Source organism: Schistocerca nitens, chromosome 8 (assembly GCF_023898315.1).
Source record: "Schistocerca nitens isolate TAMUIC-IGC-003100 chromosome 8, iqSchNite1.1, whole genome shotgun sequence".
In the NCBI taxonomy this organism is placed as follows: domain Eukaryota; kingdom Metazoa; phylum Arthropoda; class Insecta; order Orthoptera; family Acrididae; genus Schistocerca; species Schistocerca nitens.
The window spans coordinates 555,252,406-555,269,091 of record NC_064621.1 but is presented as its reverse complement, the minus strand read 5'-3'; the positions used below and the strand labels follow the sequence as shown (position 1 = coordinate 555,269,091).

The window sequence follows — 16,686 nt, the reverse complement described above, 5'->3', positions numbered from 1 at the left end:
TCCACTGCTACCTACATTAAACAAAGTTTCTTACATTTATCTGCTTGCACTAGTATACAATAAATGCTTTTAATAAGAGAAAATAATACTGCAAAACAAAATCTACAGCAAATATACAGGTAATCCAGGAATAGTCACTTACTGCGCATACCTGTTGCGCAGACTGATATCAGACTTCTATCTGAGAGCGAATTATTTCCTCATCTTAGCTCTGTTGTGTAAGTACCATTCGAAACAAGTTGCTACTGTGCACTGAGTGGTAAGAAGTCCCACCGACTGTGAGGCCAGAGATATTATTTGATTTTTGAATGCTCAAAATATAAAACCTGGACATTTGTCAACTAAATGAAGCATACAGTGGTGCGGTCATAACAAGAGAAGTGTGAAAGTGGTATGAAATGTTCAGCAATGGACAAATAAATGTGCATGATGAAACTTGACCTGGGTGTCTGTAATTAACTCCAGATGATTTGAAGAACCAAGTGATGAACAAAATCTTGTGGCACACATCTTCATGAAGCTCAAAAGAGTTCCTGGGTGGGAAAGATTCTGCTGGTGATGCCAAGGTAAAGGCATACTGAACAACTTGATTAATGAGCGGGTAAAAGCCAACTAAGACACCGGAATTCTAAAACTCATGAACAGATATGACAAATGATCAAATAATGGAAGTGGTTATGCAGATGAATGAAGCAAGGTTCAATTTTGCAAGTGACATGTTTTCTTAAGAGAAAATATTTATTGAATTTATTATAGCCAAATGTTTGTTACTACCTGGATTACACTTGTAACATTAACGGGAGTGGGAAAAGAACAGCTGAATTACTCTCCACCTTAACCTAACTTAAGTTCCATAAAAAAAAAATACAACAATAACGGATACATATACAAAAATATATCATCATGCTGTGTACTATGTACTTTATTCTTTTAACTAGATTTGATAAAAAAAGTGCCTATCTTTCAAAATGCACACTCACTGATGATGCAAATGAAAAATTCATTCATTACACACAATGATCTTCCCTAAAAACAATTGTGATGTGCTCAGAGGACATACACAACTCCTATAGTAACCTAACCATTCTCTAATAGTCATAGGTGTAAAATTGTCTGGAAATTGGAAATGTGTACCTGAACATCACACACATGTGGAATCCAAACTGTACACAAAAGTGCACCACATTGCAACAACATGTGAGGAAAAGTTAGTAACAGAAAAACCTTTCCATAACCTTAAAAGTAGTGTCATATTTATTCCACAAACATTACATAATTCAAATAACCAATGTGAAGACATTTCCCCTATGTCTTTCTTTTTTTGTCTTTTTCCCTTCTCCTCAGTTTTTCTTTTTTGACAAACATCTTACAATAAGTTCACTGCTGTCCTGGTGGTAGCTGTGGTGCGAGCCTCAGAGTAAAGGCGACGATCGTACGCAGGGCAGATCGTACAAATCCAGGTACACTTGGCTTGTTTGCCGTGTGCTCTAACAGGACTCGCAACTCGTAGAACATTGTCCTGGTATATCGATTACGGCGGGATGTGTAGCGTAATTGCAGGAAATGGTAATAAACAAATGGTGTGATGAGACCTGCTTTTCCACTGGAAGCAAACATAATTAACAGGACATAAATATAGCTATCATCTATTATCAAAATTTTCTTTCTCATATGTAACAGAAACAGTCACAAACAAAACACAGACTAAAGTCTCTACTGGATAGGTTAACATCACCTCCATTGGTTTAAAAGGATTGAAATCCACACACTTTCTTGTTAATCTGTTCAATTAAACTTTACATAAAAGCGTGTTCCTATCCGAATTAAAACTCACAATAGTCAACCTATTGTAAACCACTTTATTTTTTATCTTAAGTAAAGTTCCCCCAAAAATTATTGCATGAGATTAGGAAAGTTTGTTGTTCAGGAAAATACTCATAAATGAAACATTACTGTTATAGCCACGAGCGACCAGTGAACGGTGGTGCACGCCAGAGGATGGAGACGCGAAACCGCCAGGTGGGGGACCCACTGGAGGCACTGATAACAACTGAGACACAGGACAGATGCACAAGTAGGAGACAACAGACACTACGACTGACCACGCCACAACACGAGGCAAGCACGCAAGAACTGAGGCGATAAACATGGTGAGACAACGAAACTGCAGGAACACTCCAAATACGACAGTACCTATCTCAACAAATGGAACTAGAATGCAGTACGGCCAAGATGCACATGCAAACTAGGGCGAGTACCAGACCGCCAGGGTAGCGCTGCCAGCCAGCTAAATACATGACTGTGGGAAACACGATTGGCCGTTGACATCATGTGGTACGGAGTGGCGCACTCGCACAGGCGTGTGCTGGAGCACCTTCTGGCATGCATTCAACTACCGTGTCTTCTAACACCAGAGTCCCCCTCCCTGAAACCTGTGCATAGGGATGGAAATGCTCCTGATGGTGCCGTGGTGGGCGGAAGGAGCGAACGGAGAAAGATCCTGTGTCATCGCCTGCCAGTGCTGGAACGGAAGGGCAGTCTGTAAAATCCATCGGACAGCAGGGCATTGCAAGGCACCTCCGAACCTCGTGGGTGCGGGAAGGAGTGTCAGTGTGCCTGCAGGGAGCCGGCAGCCATCGGCAGTGGGGCCAACTCAAGGGCCTCGTGCACACCAGAAGGAGCAGGGGGTTGGGAGACACGAGGTTCCACGAAGGAGCGTGAGGCCAGAGTTTGATTATGTTGGTGGCACTCGACCCCCTTGTGTGTCTGTACCAATGTTACACACCGTCCATAGGTCGTGACTACAGTGGCGGGAGTCCAAGCAGCCTTGCCCCCATATGTGCAGGCCCACATGGCCATGCCCAGGGTGTAGCATTGAGAGGGGTGGAAGTGGGACTCAGAAGGTGACAGCGACAGCAGACAGAGCACGGTAAGTGGTTGCCACCCATGGAAGAGTTCGGCTGGACTGTGACCATCAATCGATGTTGTGCGATAAGTGGTCAAGAATAACATGAGAGTCGACATGGTGGCAAAGGGTTCGATTGCTTTTGTCAGCTGTTGTTAAAACATCCTGACCAGTCGTTATGCTGTGCCACTGGAGGACAGATGGAACGGAGGGGTGTGGATGTGTTTGATACCGTTGGCCTCTCAGAATACATGGAAGGAGGCTGCCACGAATTGTGGCCATTATCGGAGACCAAGGTACGAGGCAGGCCTTCGATGGCGAGAGCCTGAGCCAAGGCCATGAGTGTGGCATCAGTCGTGGTGGATGCCATACACGCCACACACAGGTATCTGGAGTATGAATCCACAATCAGTAACCACATCAATTCCAAAGAACAGGCCCGCAAAATCGAGATGGATGCCGTCCCAGGGCCAGTGAGGTGTGGGCCAGGGTGCAAATGACTGCGAAAAGCTGGCCTGCCGGCGAGCCAATGCCACCAATGAGCGTCAGCCTTCGCAGCCAACAGGACACCTGCTACAACTGAGAGCCTGTGTGAGAGGTGCTGCCAGGGGGTGAATTCAGTTTTCAACTGGCAAGTTAGATAGGTGGGCCAACCATGGGTCATGTAGTGGAGGACCTGCCACAGAATGAGGTCCTGGCGTGTAGCAGAGGCAACCTGTGCAGCTGTGACCGGAAATCCATCTGGTGTATCTTGGCGGGCTGTATCAATGTAAAAGCAGAGGATGTGAAAGCAGAGTGTAGCGGGACTTTGAGTTTCGCCGCGCTACATTCGTTCCCTCAGATAAAAATATCCCGTCGCAGCGGTATGAGCGCTCGACGGCAGAGAGAAAATACTAAAATTGTTAACTCTTTTTTGTTTTTTATTCCGTTTCAATTGTCTCTTGTTAGCCGAAGCTTAAGGCAGACGTGATCTGGAAGTCGTAAAAGCAAAATACTTATTAGCTAGTCTTTATCCGATTTTAATGTGTAGACATATTGTGAAAGTTGTTAAGAAATTCGGAGGATGGAAGTAGCAAAGTAAATTAAATTGCATACAGTATCAAGATTATTTTAATTGGTATAAATTAGAAATTCCTGGACAATGAAACTTGTTGGGAGCCGACTTTTCACACAGAAATGAAAGAGATTTTTGAAGACCTGGACGCCGCCCGAAAGAAGACAAGTTAACCTGGTAAAGGATGATTTCTCTACGCCATTTCCCCCTGTCAGTTACATTTTGTTATTCTCTGTTTCTTTTCAGTAAGTTTTGTAGTGGAAATTGGTTTAACTTTTGCTCAAAAACGCCACAAGGACCACCCCAACAATAGCTTTTCCGAATAACGAAGTCCGATTTGCTTTTCATTTTTCCCCTTTTTCACGGTCTCTCTTCTCCATTTATTTTTTTATTAACCACTACAAGAGGACTTCCTGCTGGTCAAGCTCAGGATCAGGGGCCAAGGGGAGACGTGACAAGACATCTGTGTTGGAGTGCTGAGAGGTGGACTTATATCAGATAATGTAAGTGAAATTGCGTAACAGCAACACCTAGGGTTGGATACATTGAGCAGTTCGTTCTGGGAGGTGTGTGTGTGTGTGTGTGTGTGTGTGTGTGTGTGTGTGCGTGTGAGCGCACACGCGCCGTATAGGGTAACCAAAGGCTTGTGATCAGTGAGGAGGGCAAAAATCGTCCGAAACAGGTAAATGTGAAACTTTTGAATGGCAAACACAATTGCCAGAGCCTCTTTCTCAATCTGAGAATAGTTCCTCTGTACTAGGGTAGTGTCTTGGACGCATACACAATGGGCTGTTCATCATCATTCCTGTGAGCCAGGACTGCCCCAATACCATAGGCCGAAGCATTGGCTGCCACAACCAAGGAGTGGTCCGGAGAGAAGGGAGTCAGGCAAGGGGCAGACTTGAGCATAGTTTTCAAGTGGAAAAACGTGTGATCACAGACAGAAGTCCAGATGAAAGGCACCCCTTTGCAACGCAAGTGATTGAGGGGCTTTGCAATGTCAGCAGTCTGGGGCAAAAACTTTACGTAGTAGTTAACCTTTCCCCAAAAAACCCCTAGATAAATCTATGGGTTGGGGAAGGGAGTTGTCCTTGGGGTGGGGAAGGAAGTTGATGCCCGTGACATTGTGATCTGATGGACGAATTCTGCCTTTACTGAGCCAGTGTCCCAGGTATTCGACTTCCGGTTGGAAGAAAGTACACTTTTCTAGCCAAAAGCTTAAGCCTGCAGCCTGCAGGGCATGAAATAAGGTACCGAGGTTTTGCAAATGCTCGTGCCGTGTATGGCCGGTGACCAAGAGGTCATCAAGACAATTGACACAAGCTGGGATGGGCTGTGTAAGCTGCTACAGGTATCTCCGGAAAATGGCTGGTACAGAGGAAATGCTAAATAGAAGGTGCTTGTATTTATATAATCCAAAATGCATTTTGATGACAACGATGTTCTGGGATTCCTCATCTAAGGGTAATTTGTGGTAAGCCTCTGTCAGGTTGATCTTAGACAAGTACTCGCCATGTGCAAGTTTGGCGAGGTCTTCCTGCCAGGGAATGGGATACGTTTACACCAGGGACTGTGCATTGATTATATCTCCAGAACTCCCACATAGGCGAAGGGAGCCATTGGGTTTCCTGATCACCACTAGTGGGATCGCCGAAGCACTCGCTTGTACAGGCTCAATGACGCCAGCAGCCTGCAATTGTAAAGCTCTGCTTGTCTGCTGGACGTAAGGCCACCGGAATGAGTTGAGCCCAGAAGAACCACGGCTGAGCACCTGGCCAGAGAGCAATCTGCCTGGAAGTCCGAAGCACACCCTAAGTCAGACTGCAATTGTAAAGCTCTGCTTGTCTGCTGGACGTAAGGCCACCGGAATGAGTTGAGCCCGGAAGAACTACGGCTGAGCATCTGGCCAGAGAGCAATCTGCCTGGAAGTCCGAAGCACACCCTAAGTCAGACTGGAAGAGAGAGGCATACACCGAGCACAGATTGTCAAGATCCTGGAACGGGACAGCAGTGGAAATGACCTTAACTTCATCAGAAATCAAAAAGCCAAACAGTGTGAAAGCATCGAGTACATAAAAATTTGAAGCCGAGGGATGGTCAACCACCAGTAGGGTCAGGAGCCAGGGAACGTGTTTATAGGTGGCCGGGATTGAGAACTGGCCATGGAGGGTGATAGAACCATCACCATTCGTGACCAACTGCCGAGAGGTGGGAGACAGCTCCGGGAAACCCAGGCGTGTATACGTTGCCAGACTGAGCAAGGAGACGGTGGCCCCCGTATCGACCTGGAAACGAATGTCCACATTAAAAATTCGGAGCGTGACAAACAACTTCTCTGTCAACGGGGCATCCAGAGGAACGACTGGTTGCAGCATGTGCACAGTATCCCGATGCCCCGTGGGTGAGGGGCGGGAGCATGTTGAGTGGCTGCGACAGACAGATCAGAGATAGCTGTCTTTCTGACAGAGCGTGCACGTCTTCCAGCGATGGGGACAGTCTGTGCCAGAGTAGGCAGAAAAGTACTTTGGGCAAGACAGAAGTGACCCACGTGATCGCCGATGAGGGGTGACCGACAGCTCCGAAGCCATAGAGTTGTCGGACAAGGAGTCTCGATGATGATGCTCTCTGTGGGCTGTACCACGCAGACGGTGGGAGGGAAGCGCCCATGGGGAGGACTCTACTGCTGCCACCTGCGGCCACGCCATGAGACATTCGTTCGTGGCTTGTGTAATTTCAAAGGAGTAGGCTATGTGCAGAATGTCTTCCAGCGAAGGGTTATTGAGTTTCAACGCAGCCGTGCAAACCTCTGGATCAGGTGCCAGTTGAATGACACCGCAAATCAAGGAGTCTGCATACAAAGCCTTGCAATGCTGATTGGTGCAAGTGAAGTCGCATTTGCGGCTGAGACCCTGCAAGTCCATGACCCAAGAATGGTATGGCTGACCGGGCTGTTTACGGTACTGGTGGAACTCAAGCCAAGATGCTACGACATGGTTATCACTAGAAATAGTAGTTAGTAAGCAGTGTACATATCTCCAGAATGAGATTTTCACTCTGCATCGGAGTGTGCGCTGATATGAAACGTCCTGGCAGATTAAAACTGTGTGCCAGACAGACTCGAAATCGGGACCTTGCCTTTCGCAGGCAAGTGCTCTACCAACTGAGCTACCCAAGCACAACTCACGCCCCGTCCTCACAGCTTTACTTCTGCCAGTACCTCGTCTCCTACCTTCCAAACTTTACAGAAGCTCTCCTGTGAACCTTGCAGAACTAGCACTCCTGAAAGAAAGGATATTGCGGAGACATGGCTTGCCACAGCCTGGGGACTGTTTCCAGAATGAGACTTTCACTCTGCAGTGGAGTGTGCGCTGATATGAAACTTCCTAGCAGATTAAAACTGTGTGCCAGACCGAGACTCAAACTTGGGTCCTATGCCTTTCGCAGGCAAGTGCTCTACCAACAGCGTACATATTTCATTAAAGGAGAGAGCCATGGGGTCTGACAATGGTGCCAACTTGCTGAGCAGAAAGAACATGTCTGGTGATGCCCAGGACAAGAATAACAACCATGACCTGAAACATTGAAATGTTGTTTCAGATGATGCAAGAATGTTTCCCAGTCTGCCTTAGTGTTGTTAAAGAGCTGAAACGATGGCAGACGTGGGGAAGTGTCAGAAAATGGGACACCCAGGAGTTGGTGTGGTAGGGCATCCCATGCTGTGACTTTGTTCGTCAGCAACTGCAAGGATTGCTGCAAGACTTCTAACTGGTGATGCTGGTGCTGCTGCATGGGCTGCTGTTGCTCCACAGGAGACAGACCAACTTGGCCTCCATGCTACCGAACCTCTTTACCTTGTTACCAATGTTATAGCCGCGAGTGACTGGCAAGCAGTGCATGGCAGAGAATGGAGACGCAAAACTGCCATGCGGGGGAGCTGCCAGAGGTATCACAAGCAACGAACAGACAGGACAGACGAACAAGTAGGGGATGACAGACACTACGACCGACCAGGATACAACACGAGGCAAGCAAGCAAGAACTGAGGTGATAAACATGGTGAGACAACAACTACACAGGAACACTCCAAACAACAACAGAATGTATCTCAACACATGGAACTGGAACGCAGTACGCCCAAGATGCTCACGCGAACTACAGTGAGTACCAGACTGCCGGGGTAGCGCTGCACGGCCGCTTAAATACATAATGCGGGAAACGCGACTGGCCATAGACTTCATATGGTATTGAGAGTGGTGCATTTGCACGGTGAGGCTCGCGGCGCAGGCATGCACCGGAGCACAGAGACCCCTAGTGGGTATCCAGGTCCATACCCTCTGGCATGCATTCAACTTCTGCACCTTCCAACATCAGACTTACAGTATCAGAAGTTAGCTACAGTCATAGGTACAAAACAGAGCTCAGTTACACACATTGAACACCAGTACTGCTCTAGTCTAGCTATTTTGTGGTGTCTCCCCAAGGAACAGTTCTGTAAAATTTATTGTTCACAGTGTACCAATAACCTATACAAAGTGTACAGGTGCAATGTAGATGGAACAACAATTGTTGGCTAGGAACCCAATGAGAACTACCTGTTATGCAATTGTTCTAGTTCTTTACATATCTCATAAAAGAAATTGCCTAAGCTTAAGGGTGGGTGGTTTTGGGGAAGGAGACCAGACAGCGTGGTCATCGGATTAGGGAAGGATGGGGAAGGAAGTCGGCCGTGCCCTTTCAGAGGAACCATCCCGGCATTTGCCTGGAGTGATTTAGGGAAATCACGGAAAACCTAAATCAGGATGGCAGGACGCGACCTAAGCTTAAACCTTAATAAGTAAAATCTAATGTACTTTAACTAAATCATCAATCTGGTGGAGTACAATGGAATGTTGTGTCTGGTGATGGTCTGGCAGCAGAATTATGAAGATAGAACTGCTTTCTTTGGCGTAATTTAAGACAGGCAGCTCACTCGGGAATATCACACTGATCGTATCTACATTTACTGTATCGCAAGCTGCCTTATGCTGTATGGCGAAGGACAGCAGTTACTTCCCTTCCTTTTCTGTTTCAGTCGTAAATAGTAGGCAGGAAGAACAATTGTTGGTAGGCCTCCTTGTGAGCCTGAATCTTTCTAATTTGACTTTCGCTGCCTTTTTGTGAGATATATGTAGGCTCAAGTTATATATAAGCTGAATTCTAGGTGCATACATTTTCAAAATTTTAATCTAAACCATACCATAGAAGTTGGATGAGTGTCTCCATGATGTTTTCACATGTACTAAACAAACCTATGATGAAGTGCACTGACTGCTCTTATTTGGATCTTTATAATTCCTATCAATCCTATATGGTGCCTTTTATGAAAAAAGCGAAGAAAATCAGTTTATGTACTAAGGACAAAGAGAAAAATTTTGAATGATGAATAGATGTGTATGGTGTACTTTGTGCTGGTCTATCAATACCTCACATATAAAATTAAAGTATAACGATATGTCAGAGCCAAGCTGTCCAGTATTCAAATGCCAAACCCTAGTACAACACATTCCGTTTCACATTGCAGACTGGCTTGTGTTAGCAGCACTTGAGAACAGTTTTTGGTTGTTCTCATAAAAGTTTTTACATGTGTATTAATTTCAGTTTCTTGACAGCAGCTCTTTACTATGAGAATTATAGCAATGGCTTTCACTTGTTCACCTTTTATGCGAAAAAGAAGGTTATACTAGAAGGTGCATTTTAGAAAGATAATAATTTGGGTCATGCTTGCTTTGTATTTGCATTAACACAAAGTACAGAGAATTTCACTAACAACTGTTACAATAATTTTCAAGAAAGCTGTGTGTCTACAGATTTAAAAGTAATTTTGACATGGTACCTATCTTTTGTATGCAGTGATGTATTACATAATGTGAACTAAACACAAAGTACAAAGGGTGTTCAAAAAGTTTTGCACAGTTGTCTCTAATTTTTTTTTATTTTTTGCAGGAGGAGAATGAAATTTTTTGTGAACATACTTGGAACATTTAGCTATAAGATGGTATATAAAACTACTTTCTTTTATTTACAGGTGAGCCATAATAGATCGTGAATTAGATGTCAGGTTGCAACAATTGTCAGTGATGGAGTTTCTCTTCAAGACAGGCAATGACTCTGCCAAATCGATTCACAGGAAGTTGCTCCCTGTTTATGGGGAGGACACAGTGGATCGCAGCAGTATCCAGCGGTGGTTGCAGAGGTTTAAAGAAGGTGATTTCTCTATACTGGACAATCCACAATACAACAGACCATCGACGGCAGTGAGTGATGTGAATAAGACCATTCATCAAATCATCCAAAACGAAAGATGGGTGATGACATGACAGCTTGCTGAAATGACTCGTTTGTCACTGGGTAGTGTGGTACCACTGGTACAGTCACTAGGGTACAGAAAAATCTGTGCACATTGGGTGCACAGATTACTGACAGAAGAAATGAAAACACTGAGGAAGAATGTGTGCGAGGGTCTCATGAAGACCTTTACTGAAGAGTGGAAACAGTGTTTTGACGGCATTACCCAGGATGATTTTTACCTCTTTGGTTGTCTGAAGGCCCATCTGTGCAGTAAAACATTTGATAATGAGAAAGGCCTTATCTCCAGTGTCAAGCGATGGTCTAAAAGTCAATCCCTAGAATTTTACCAAAGTGCATTTACATCATGGAAAGAACATTGGGCCAGGTGCGTCACAGCTGATGGAGGCTACACTGAGTAGGCTCAATGTATAGCTAACTATTCCAAGTATATTCACAAAAAATTTCATTCTCCTCCTGCAAAAAATAAAAAAAAATTAGATATGCCTGTGCAAAACTTTTTGAGCACTCTTTGTATATAAACAGCTAGTTTTTATTGCAAATTCTTCAAATTAATTTCAGAGCATCTTAAAAGCTATGGCTAATAATGGAATGATAAGTTCACTGTCAAGTGATGACGTGAAATTATAGTAAGAATTTGTTTCTTTAATTTCCTTAATTAGCAGACAAGAAAGATGGCATAACAAAGACAAACATGCTGGTCAAAAAACAGTGTTTTTATTTCTACATAAAACATATAATTATTTGAATAACTAACTTCTGATGCAGACATAACATTGCTTCATTTACCTAACTACTTTCTGTAGAGACACAGAAGACAACATGAAATACACATTACAGATGTAGGTATGCTAGCTGCGCATTCAAGAGCTGAGAACCTTATAAGCATGGTAGGTTGTATGGCTGAAGCTTATGGTGCCCTTAGCAACCAGGCTGAGTTTGTATAAGTTTTTGGTTGAATATTTCATTTCTTTTGGTTTTCAGTTCCTTTAAGTTCTTTATTCTACCCATCATTACTGTATATAAGATTCAATAATATGTGGGACGACTTACGCAAGGACTTAACAACTTTGGAATTTTATATAACTTTATTTTGGCAACTCACGAGATAATTTTGCATCATTCTTAAGCAAAATACACTGAGTTTTGGCTCACATAGTGAATCACACCAATGTTAAGTGTTCATGTTGGTTGTTGCAAAAATGTTGTTTTTAATGTTCCTGAATAAGCTCGTTCTGTATTCTGGACTACACAATCCAAGCCTGCAATAATTGTACAACATAGTACGAAAGTATGGTCACAAAGCTATGGAAACACACATGTAAGATTTTAATCCACAGTATTCACAGCATCACACATGAGAAAGAATGCCAAATGACTGGACCTCCACTATCATCCAACCTCTTAACACTATAAGGGTAGCAGGTGAGACCGTAACAACTACATAGGAATCTCCCTCCTATCTTCCTCAATGCACTACTTACAAGAGTGGGTTAACTAGGCTCTTGCATAGGAGGGTTTCAAGCCAGGTTCAGGTATTCAAGATAACATGCAGAACAGGTACTGAACCTCAAAACCATCCTCACAAACAGGAACTTAAGAGTATGACCTTACATAACAATCTCTGTCAACTTCCAAAACACCTCCCTATCACTCTGCGGTTACATTCCCTCTTCCAGACACTAACCATACTGGGCCTAGACAACGAGATTTTGAACACTGTGGCACTTAGCGGTAAAACTAAGTGCAACATGGCGGACGTGCGTTTGAGCTTTGAAGCGTGAAAGCAGAAAATTAAGTGGTACTGGAAGTTTGAGAATGTAGCTGCAGTTCGAAGACAGTGGAGAAGTGAGTATGGTACAAAGCACCTTCAAGGTTAACGATTGCACGTCTACGAGACAAATTCGAAATTCGTGGAACAGTGTGTGATGTGCATAAACGTCGATCAGCGCGACCTCGTACAGCTAAAAGTGATGATTCCACAACTGCGGTCTCGGAACTGTTTCAGCGTTCACCTCAAAAGTCTTCGAGGCAAGCAGCACGTGAGAGTAATGTAAGTGGTAGTAGTGTGCTATGCATTCTGAAGAAAGGCAAGTTTCGTGTGTACATTCCGAGGCTGGTGCAACAGCTAAGTGACGATGATCCAGATCGAAGGTTAGAATTTTGTGAATGCGTTCAGGAGATGGTGAGACGTGAACCGCGATTTACGGGTAGCATAATTTGGTTGGATGAAGCCCAATTCAGACTCAGTGGAGCTGTCATTAGGCACAATTGTGTGTACTGGGCTGAAGATAATCCTCACATTACTGTTGAAAAGGCTGCGAATTTGCCTGGTGTAAATGTGTGGTGTGGTTTGTCTGCAAGGGGACTCATTGGGCCTTTCCGCTTTGAAGGTACTGTTACTGGAGAAATGTACCTAACAATGCTTGCTGACTCCATATTCTCTGCCATTCGTGCATTATACGGTAATGATGAGTTTTATTTCCAATAAGATGGCGCCCCGCCGCACTATCATAGGGACGTACGAGCATACCTGGATCACAATGTGCCAGGCCAGTGGATAGGACACGGGACCAATCGAGTTTCCAGCACGCTCTCTAGACCTCACGCCGATGGATTTGTTCTTACGGGGCACAGTAAAAGATGAGGTGTACAACCGTAAACCACGTAACCTGGACACACTTTGGAATGAGATTCAGGCGGTGTGTGCAGAAATCTCATTGGACACTTTCGTACGATGTACGGAATCAGTGGTGATTCATACTCAGAAATGTATTGATGCTGAAGGCCACCAGTTTGAACATTAATCACATTTGCAAAGTACATTTATTTTTCCAGTTGGACTTTGAGCTTTCCATTTCCAGAAATTTAAAATTGTAGAATGGGAAATAAATTTTCTATGACGCACTTCGAAGTGTGTGTACATTTTTCTGACACACCCTGTATTTGGTAGTAACATCAGTGAACACATTTTTTAGTCCTACTCATGAAACTATCCCTAAAAGCTAGGTTTTTTTCCCCTTCAACTGGTCTGAAAATAGAAATCTGTCCATGGAATAGAAAGAGTTGGCAAAGAGAAACGACTTTAGGTTTGGCTTAAAACTTGCTTGAAAATGATCGAAACTTCTGTTACGTGCTTATCAAACTCCTCTCTGAGCTACTGCCAGCCTTAATAATGGATAATAAAGGTCATCTTTCCTCTAGTGTTGTAAGTACAGGCATTACTATTCTTCTCAAATTGTGATGAATTACCTATGATAAATTTCAGTAGGGAACACATGTATTTCATTAGTGTAGTTAAAATGCCTAATTCCTTGAAAAGGTCCCCAAATGATGACCGTGGTGTGAACACCACAATTATTATTACATTGCTCTTTTGTGAAATCTATACTTTCTTTCTAAGTGATGAGTTACCTCAGGAAATTATTCCACAAGACATTACTGAGTGGAAATATGCAAAATATGTCAAGAGGACAATTCATTTGTTTCCAAGACTTGCAATCATATGGAAAGCAAAAGTTAAACAATGGAAAGTCCAAGATGGAATAAGCCCTAGGCAAATCATTTATGCAGGTCAAGAAGAGAAGTGGGCAATGCACTGTATCTTGCAGGACCCACTCCAAATTTAGTCTTCTTTCTGTGATATCATTTGAAAGTGGTGGTTTATAACGAAATCAACATTATGACTTCCTCATTTGTTTGACCTTTTCTGCCTATGTCCCCCTCCTAATTCATTACATATGGAAACATTTCTACACATTTATCATGTGTTCACAGTGCCAGAGTTGCACCTGGTGGGCAAAACTGGAACTTGGGGAAGTTGCCCCCAGTGCAAATCAGTTCCACGTTAAAACTTTAGTATGTCTACGAAGTTTTGCTGGCATACAATAAATATAGCACACACTGCACCTCTGTGAGTAGTTGCAACGGTACTACTGGTTTGACAGCTAGCAGGAGTGATCCTTGTGTTTCAACAAATAACAAATGGTTGACAGCTTGTTGCTGCATCATAGAAAAGGAAGCTATATCAGTGCAAAGGTGGCCACCCCACTGTTGACTGGCATTGGTTTGGAGTTGCAATTCATAAAATGCTTTTTGAGTAGCAAAGCTGTTAAACCTCTGTAAATCCATCACAGGATGAACTCACAGTACTCTGGTTCACATAAAAACTGCATCAAGTGTGTATGTGATGCAAAAAGTTAAAGAGAGATGTAACTTCTGTGAAGACATTCCACAGCTGCAGCAGGCACGTGGTGTAGTGACAAATGAAAACTGTTGTAGTGAAAGACTCTGTGAAGGAAAACTCTTATTACTTCAAACAAAATAACCACTCTTTTGGCTATCAGTGCTGGTTCAGCGTACAATATTGTCCACGGTGTGCTGCAATTCGATGAAGCCTCCACAAGAGGGATGCCTTGTCAGCTAACTGCCAAACTGCAAGTTCATTCTGTCAATGACTGTAGGGAACTTTTGCATCATTTACAGATTGGAGTAATGGATTTCTGGACAGAACTGTTACAGAAGATGAAACATGGATGCACTATCACCAATCTGAAATGAACATGTCAAGTGAGGAATGTGCCACAATCTTCACCAAAAATAAATTGGTTGGTTGGTTGGTTGGTTTGTTTGTGGGATTGAAGGTCCCTTTTTCCAAAAACTTCAAACACCCACAAAGAATAAAAACGAACAATTGAGACGACAAGAGGTGACACAGGACAAAAAAGACTCAGACAGAGACCAGACAAAAGGAATTAAAATCACACAGAGTGTGACTGGTTGGCCGACGATAGAGACAAAAAAGGAAAAGCCAACCACCTGAAACACACTATCGTACGCCAAAGGCCAGACTCAACACAAAAAAATGACAATCACTTAGATCAAGTGATAAAAGCCCTCTGCCCGAATAAAACGCAAAACTAAGCCTGCCATGGCAGTGTCATCTGTTAAAAGGACAAGGAGCGTATCAGGCAGTGTGAACATCTGCCTGAGCACAGTTAAAAGGCGACAGGCCAACAAAATGTGGACCACCGTCAAAGCCGAACCGCAGCGACATAAAGGCGTGTCCCCATGGCACAGTAAATAGCTGTGCGTCAACTGGGTGTGGCCAAAGGAGAGCAGAGCCGACAAAGGGCAACTGATTCCCTGCGAGTGGCTCGCATAGATGACCGCCACACATTCGTCGTCTCCTTGATAGCACGGAGTTAGTTTGGTGTGGTCAGGGTGCGCCATTCAGTGTCCCAAATCGCGAAAACTTTGCGGCGAATGACTGCTTGCAAATTGGTCCCTGGGAGGCCAATGTCCAGAGATGGTTTACTGGTGGCCTGTTTGGCCACGCAGTCAAAATGTTCATAGCCCGGTATCCCAACACGGCCTCGGGTCCAAATGAAGGTCACTGAGCATCCACTCCTGTAGAGGGCATAAAGAGACTCCTGGATTAACAATACCGAAGGATGCCTAGGGAAGCACTGGTTGGTTGGCTGGGACCAAACTGCAAAGGTCATTGGTCCCTTGTTTCATAAACACACAGAGCATATTTAAACCATCCACCAGTCAGGCTGAGCATTAAAATAAAAAAAAAAATAAATAAATAAAAAAAATCCTGGGGAAGAAAAGCCCCAAAGTCAACGGTAAGGCAACATGGAAAATGGAGCACAGCGACAAAAACAACATATAGAAGAAAGGCAGAAAGAATTAAAACTGTACAGCAGAGAACCGTGGCTGGCTGATGACGAAAATAAAAGGATGAGCCAGCCACTCTGCAACACGTTAAAACCTCCAGCCTAAAAGATTAGGGTGGAATCGAATTACAACACAAAACTAAGTAAAATATACAGCACAAAAGAGGGTGACACAATAAAATTAGATGGACCTATAAAAGCCGCTTGCGCGAATAAAACTTAAAACTCGATCTGCCATAGAGACATTGTCACCTAAAAGAGATGTTAAATCACCTAGGAGATTAAAAGTTTGCCTTAGGGCGGTTAAAAGAGGACATTCCAACAACATATGGGCCACCGCCATGTTTGCACCACAGCAACAATTAGGGGGGGGGGGGGGGTCCTCTCGATGCAGGAGATGACTATGCGTCAGCCAAGAGTGACCAATGCAGAGCCTACAGAGAGGCCCGCATGGAGGACCGCCCCCCCCCCCCCCCCACACACACACAGTCATGGTCTCCTTTACTCACCGCAGCTTGTTGGGTGCAGACAGAGTGCGCCATTCGTCTCCTCACATCCCAAAGACCCGACGGCGCAACACCGATCGGAGATCAGTTGCCGGTAGGCTGATCTCCAGCGTCAGTTTGCGGGTAGCCTCTTCGCTAACTTGTCGGTGAGTTCATTTCCCACTATCCCAACGTGTCCCGGGGTCCAGATGAACA

The 16,686-nt window shown here is 44.1% G+C and overlaps 1 protein-coding gene across 2 annotated transcripts in view; it reads right to left on the bottom strand.

Annotated features, from left to right (window-relative positions):
* Positions 1 to 1,312: 1,312 nt before the first annotated feature.
* Positions 1,313 to 16,686, bottom strand: part of LOC126198469 (Krueppel homolog 2) — a 60,349-nt gene continuing 44,975 nt past the window's right edge. For both annotated transcript variants that reach the window (XM_049934814.1, XM_049934815.1), the window contains one exon: positions 1,313 to 1,603. In XM_049934814.1, coding sequence (XP_049790771.1) covers positions 1,378 to 1,603 — 226 coding nt within the window. In that variant the 3' untranslated portion in view covers positions 1,313 to 1,377. The remainder of the gene's footprint in view (positions 1,604 to 16,686) is intronic.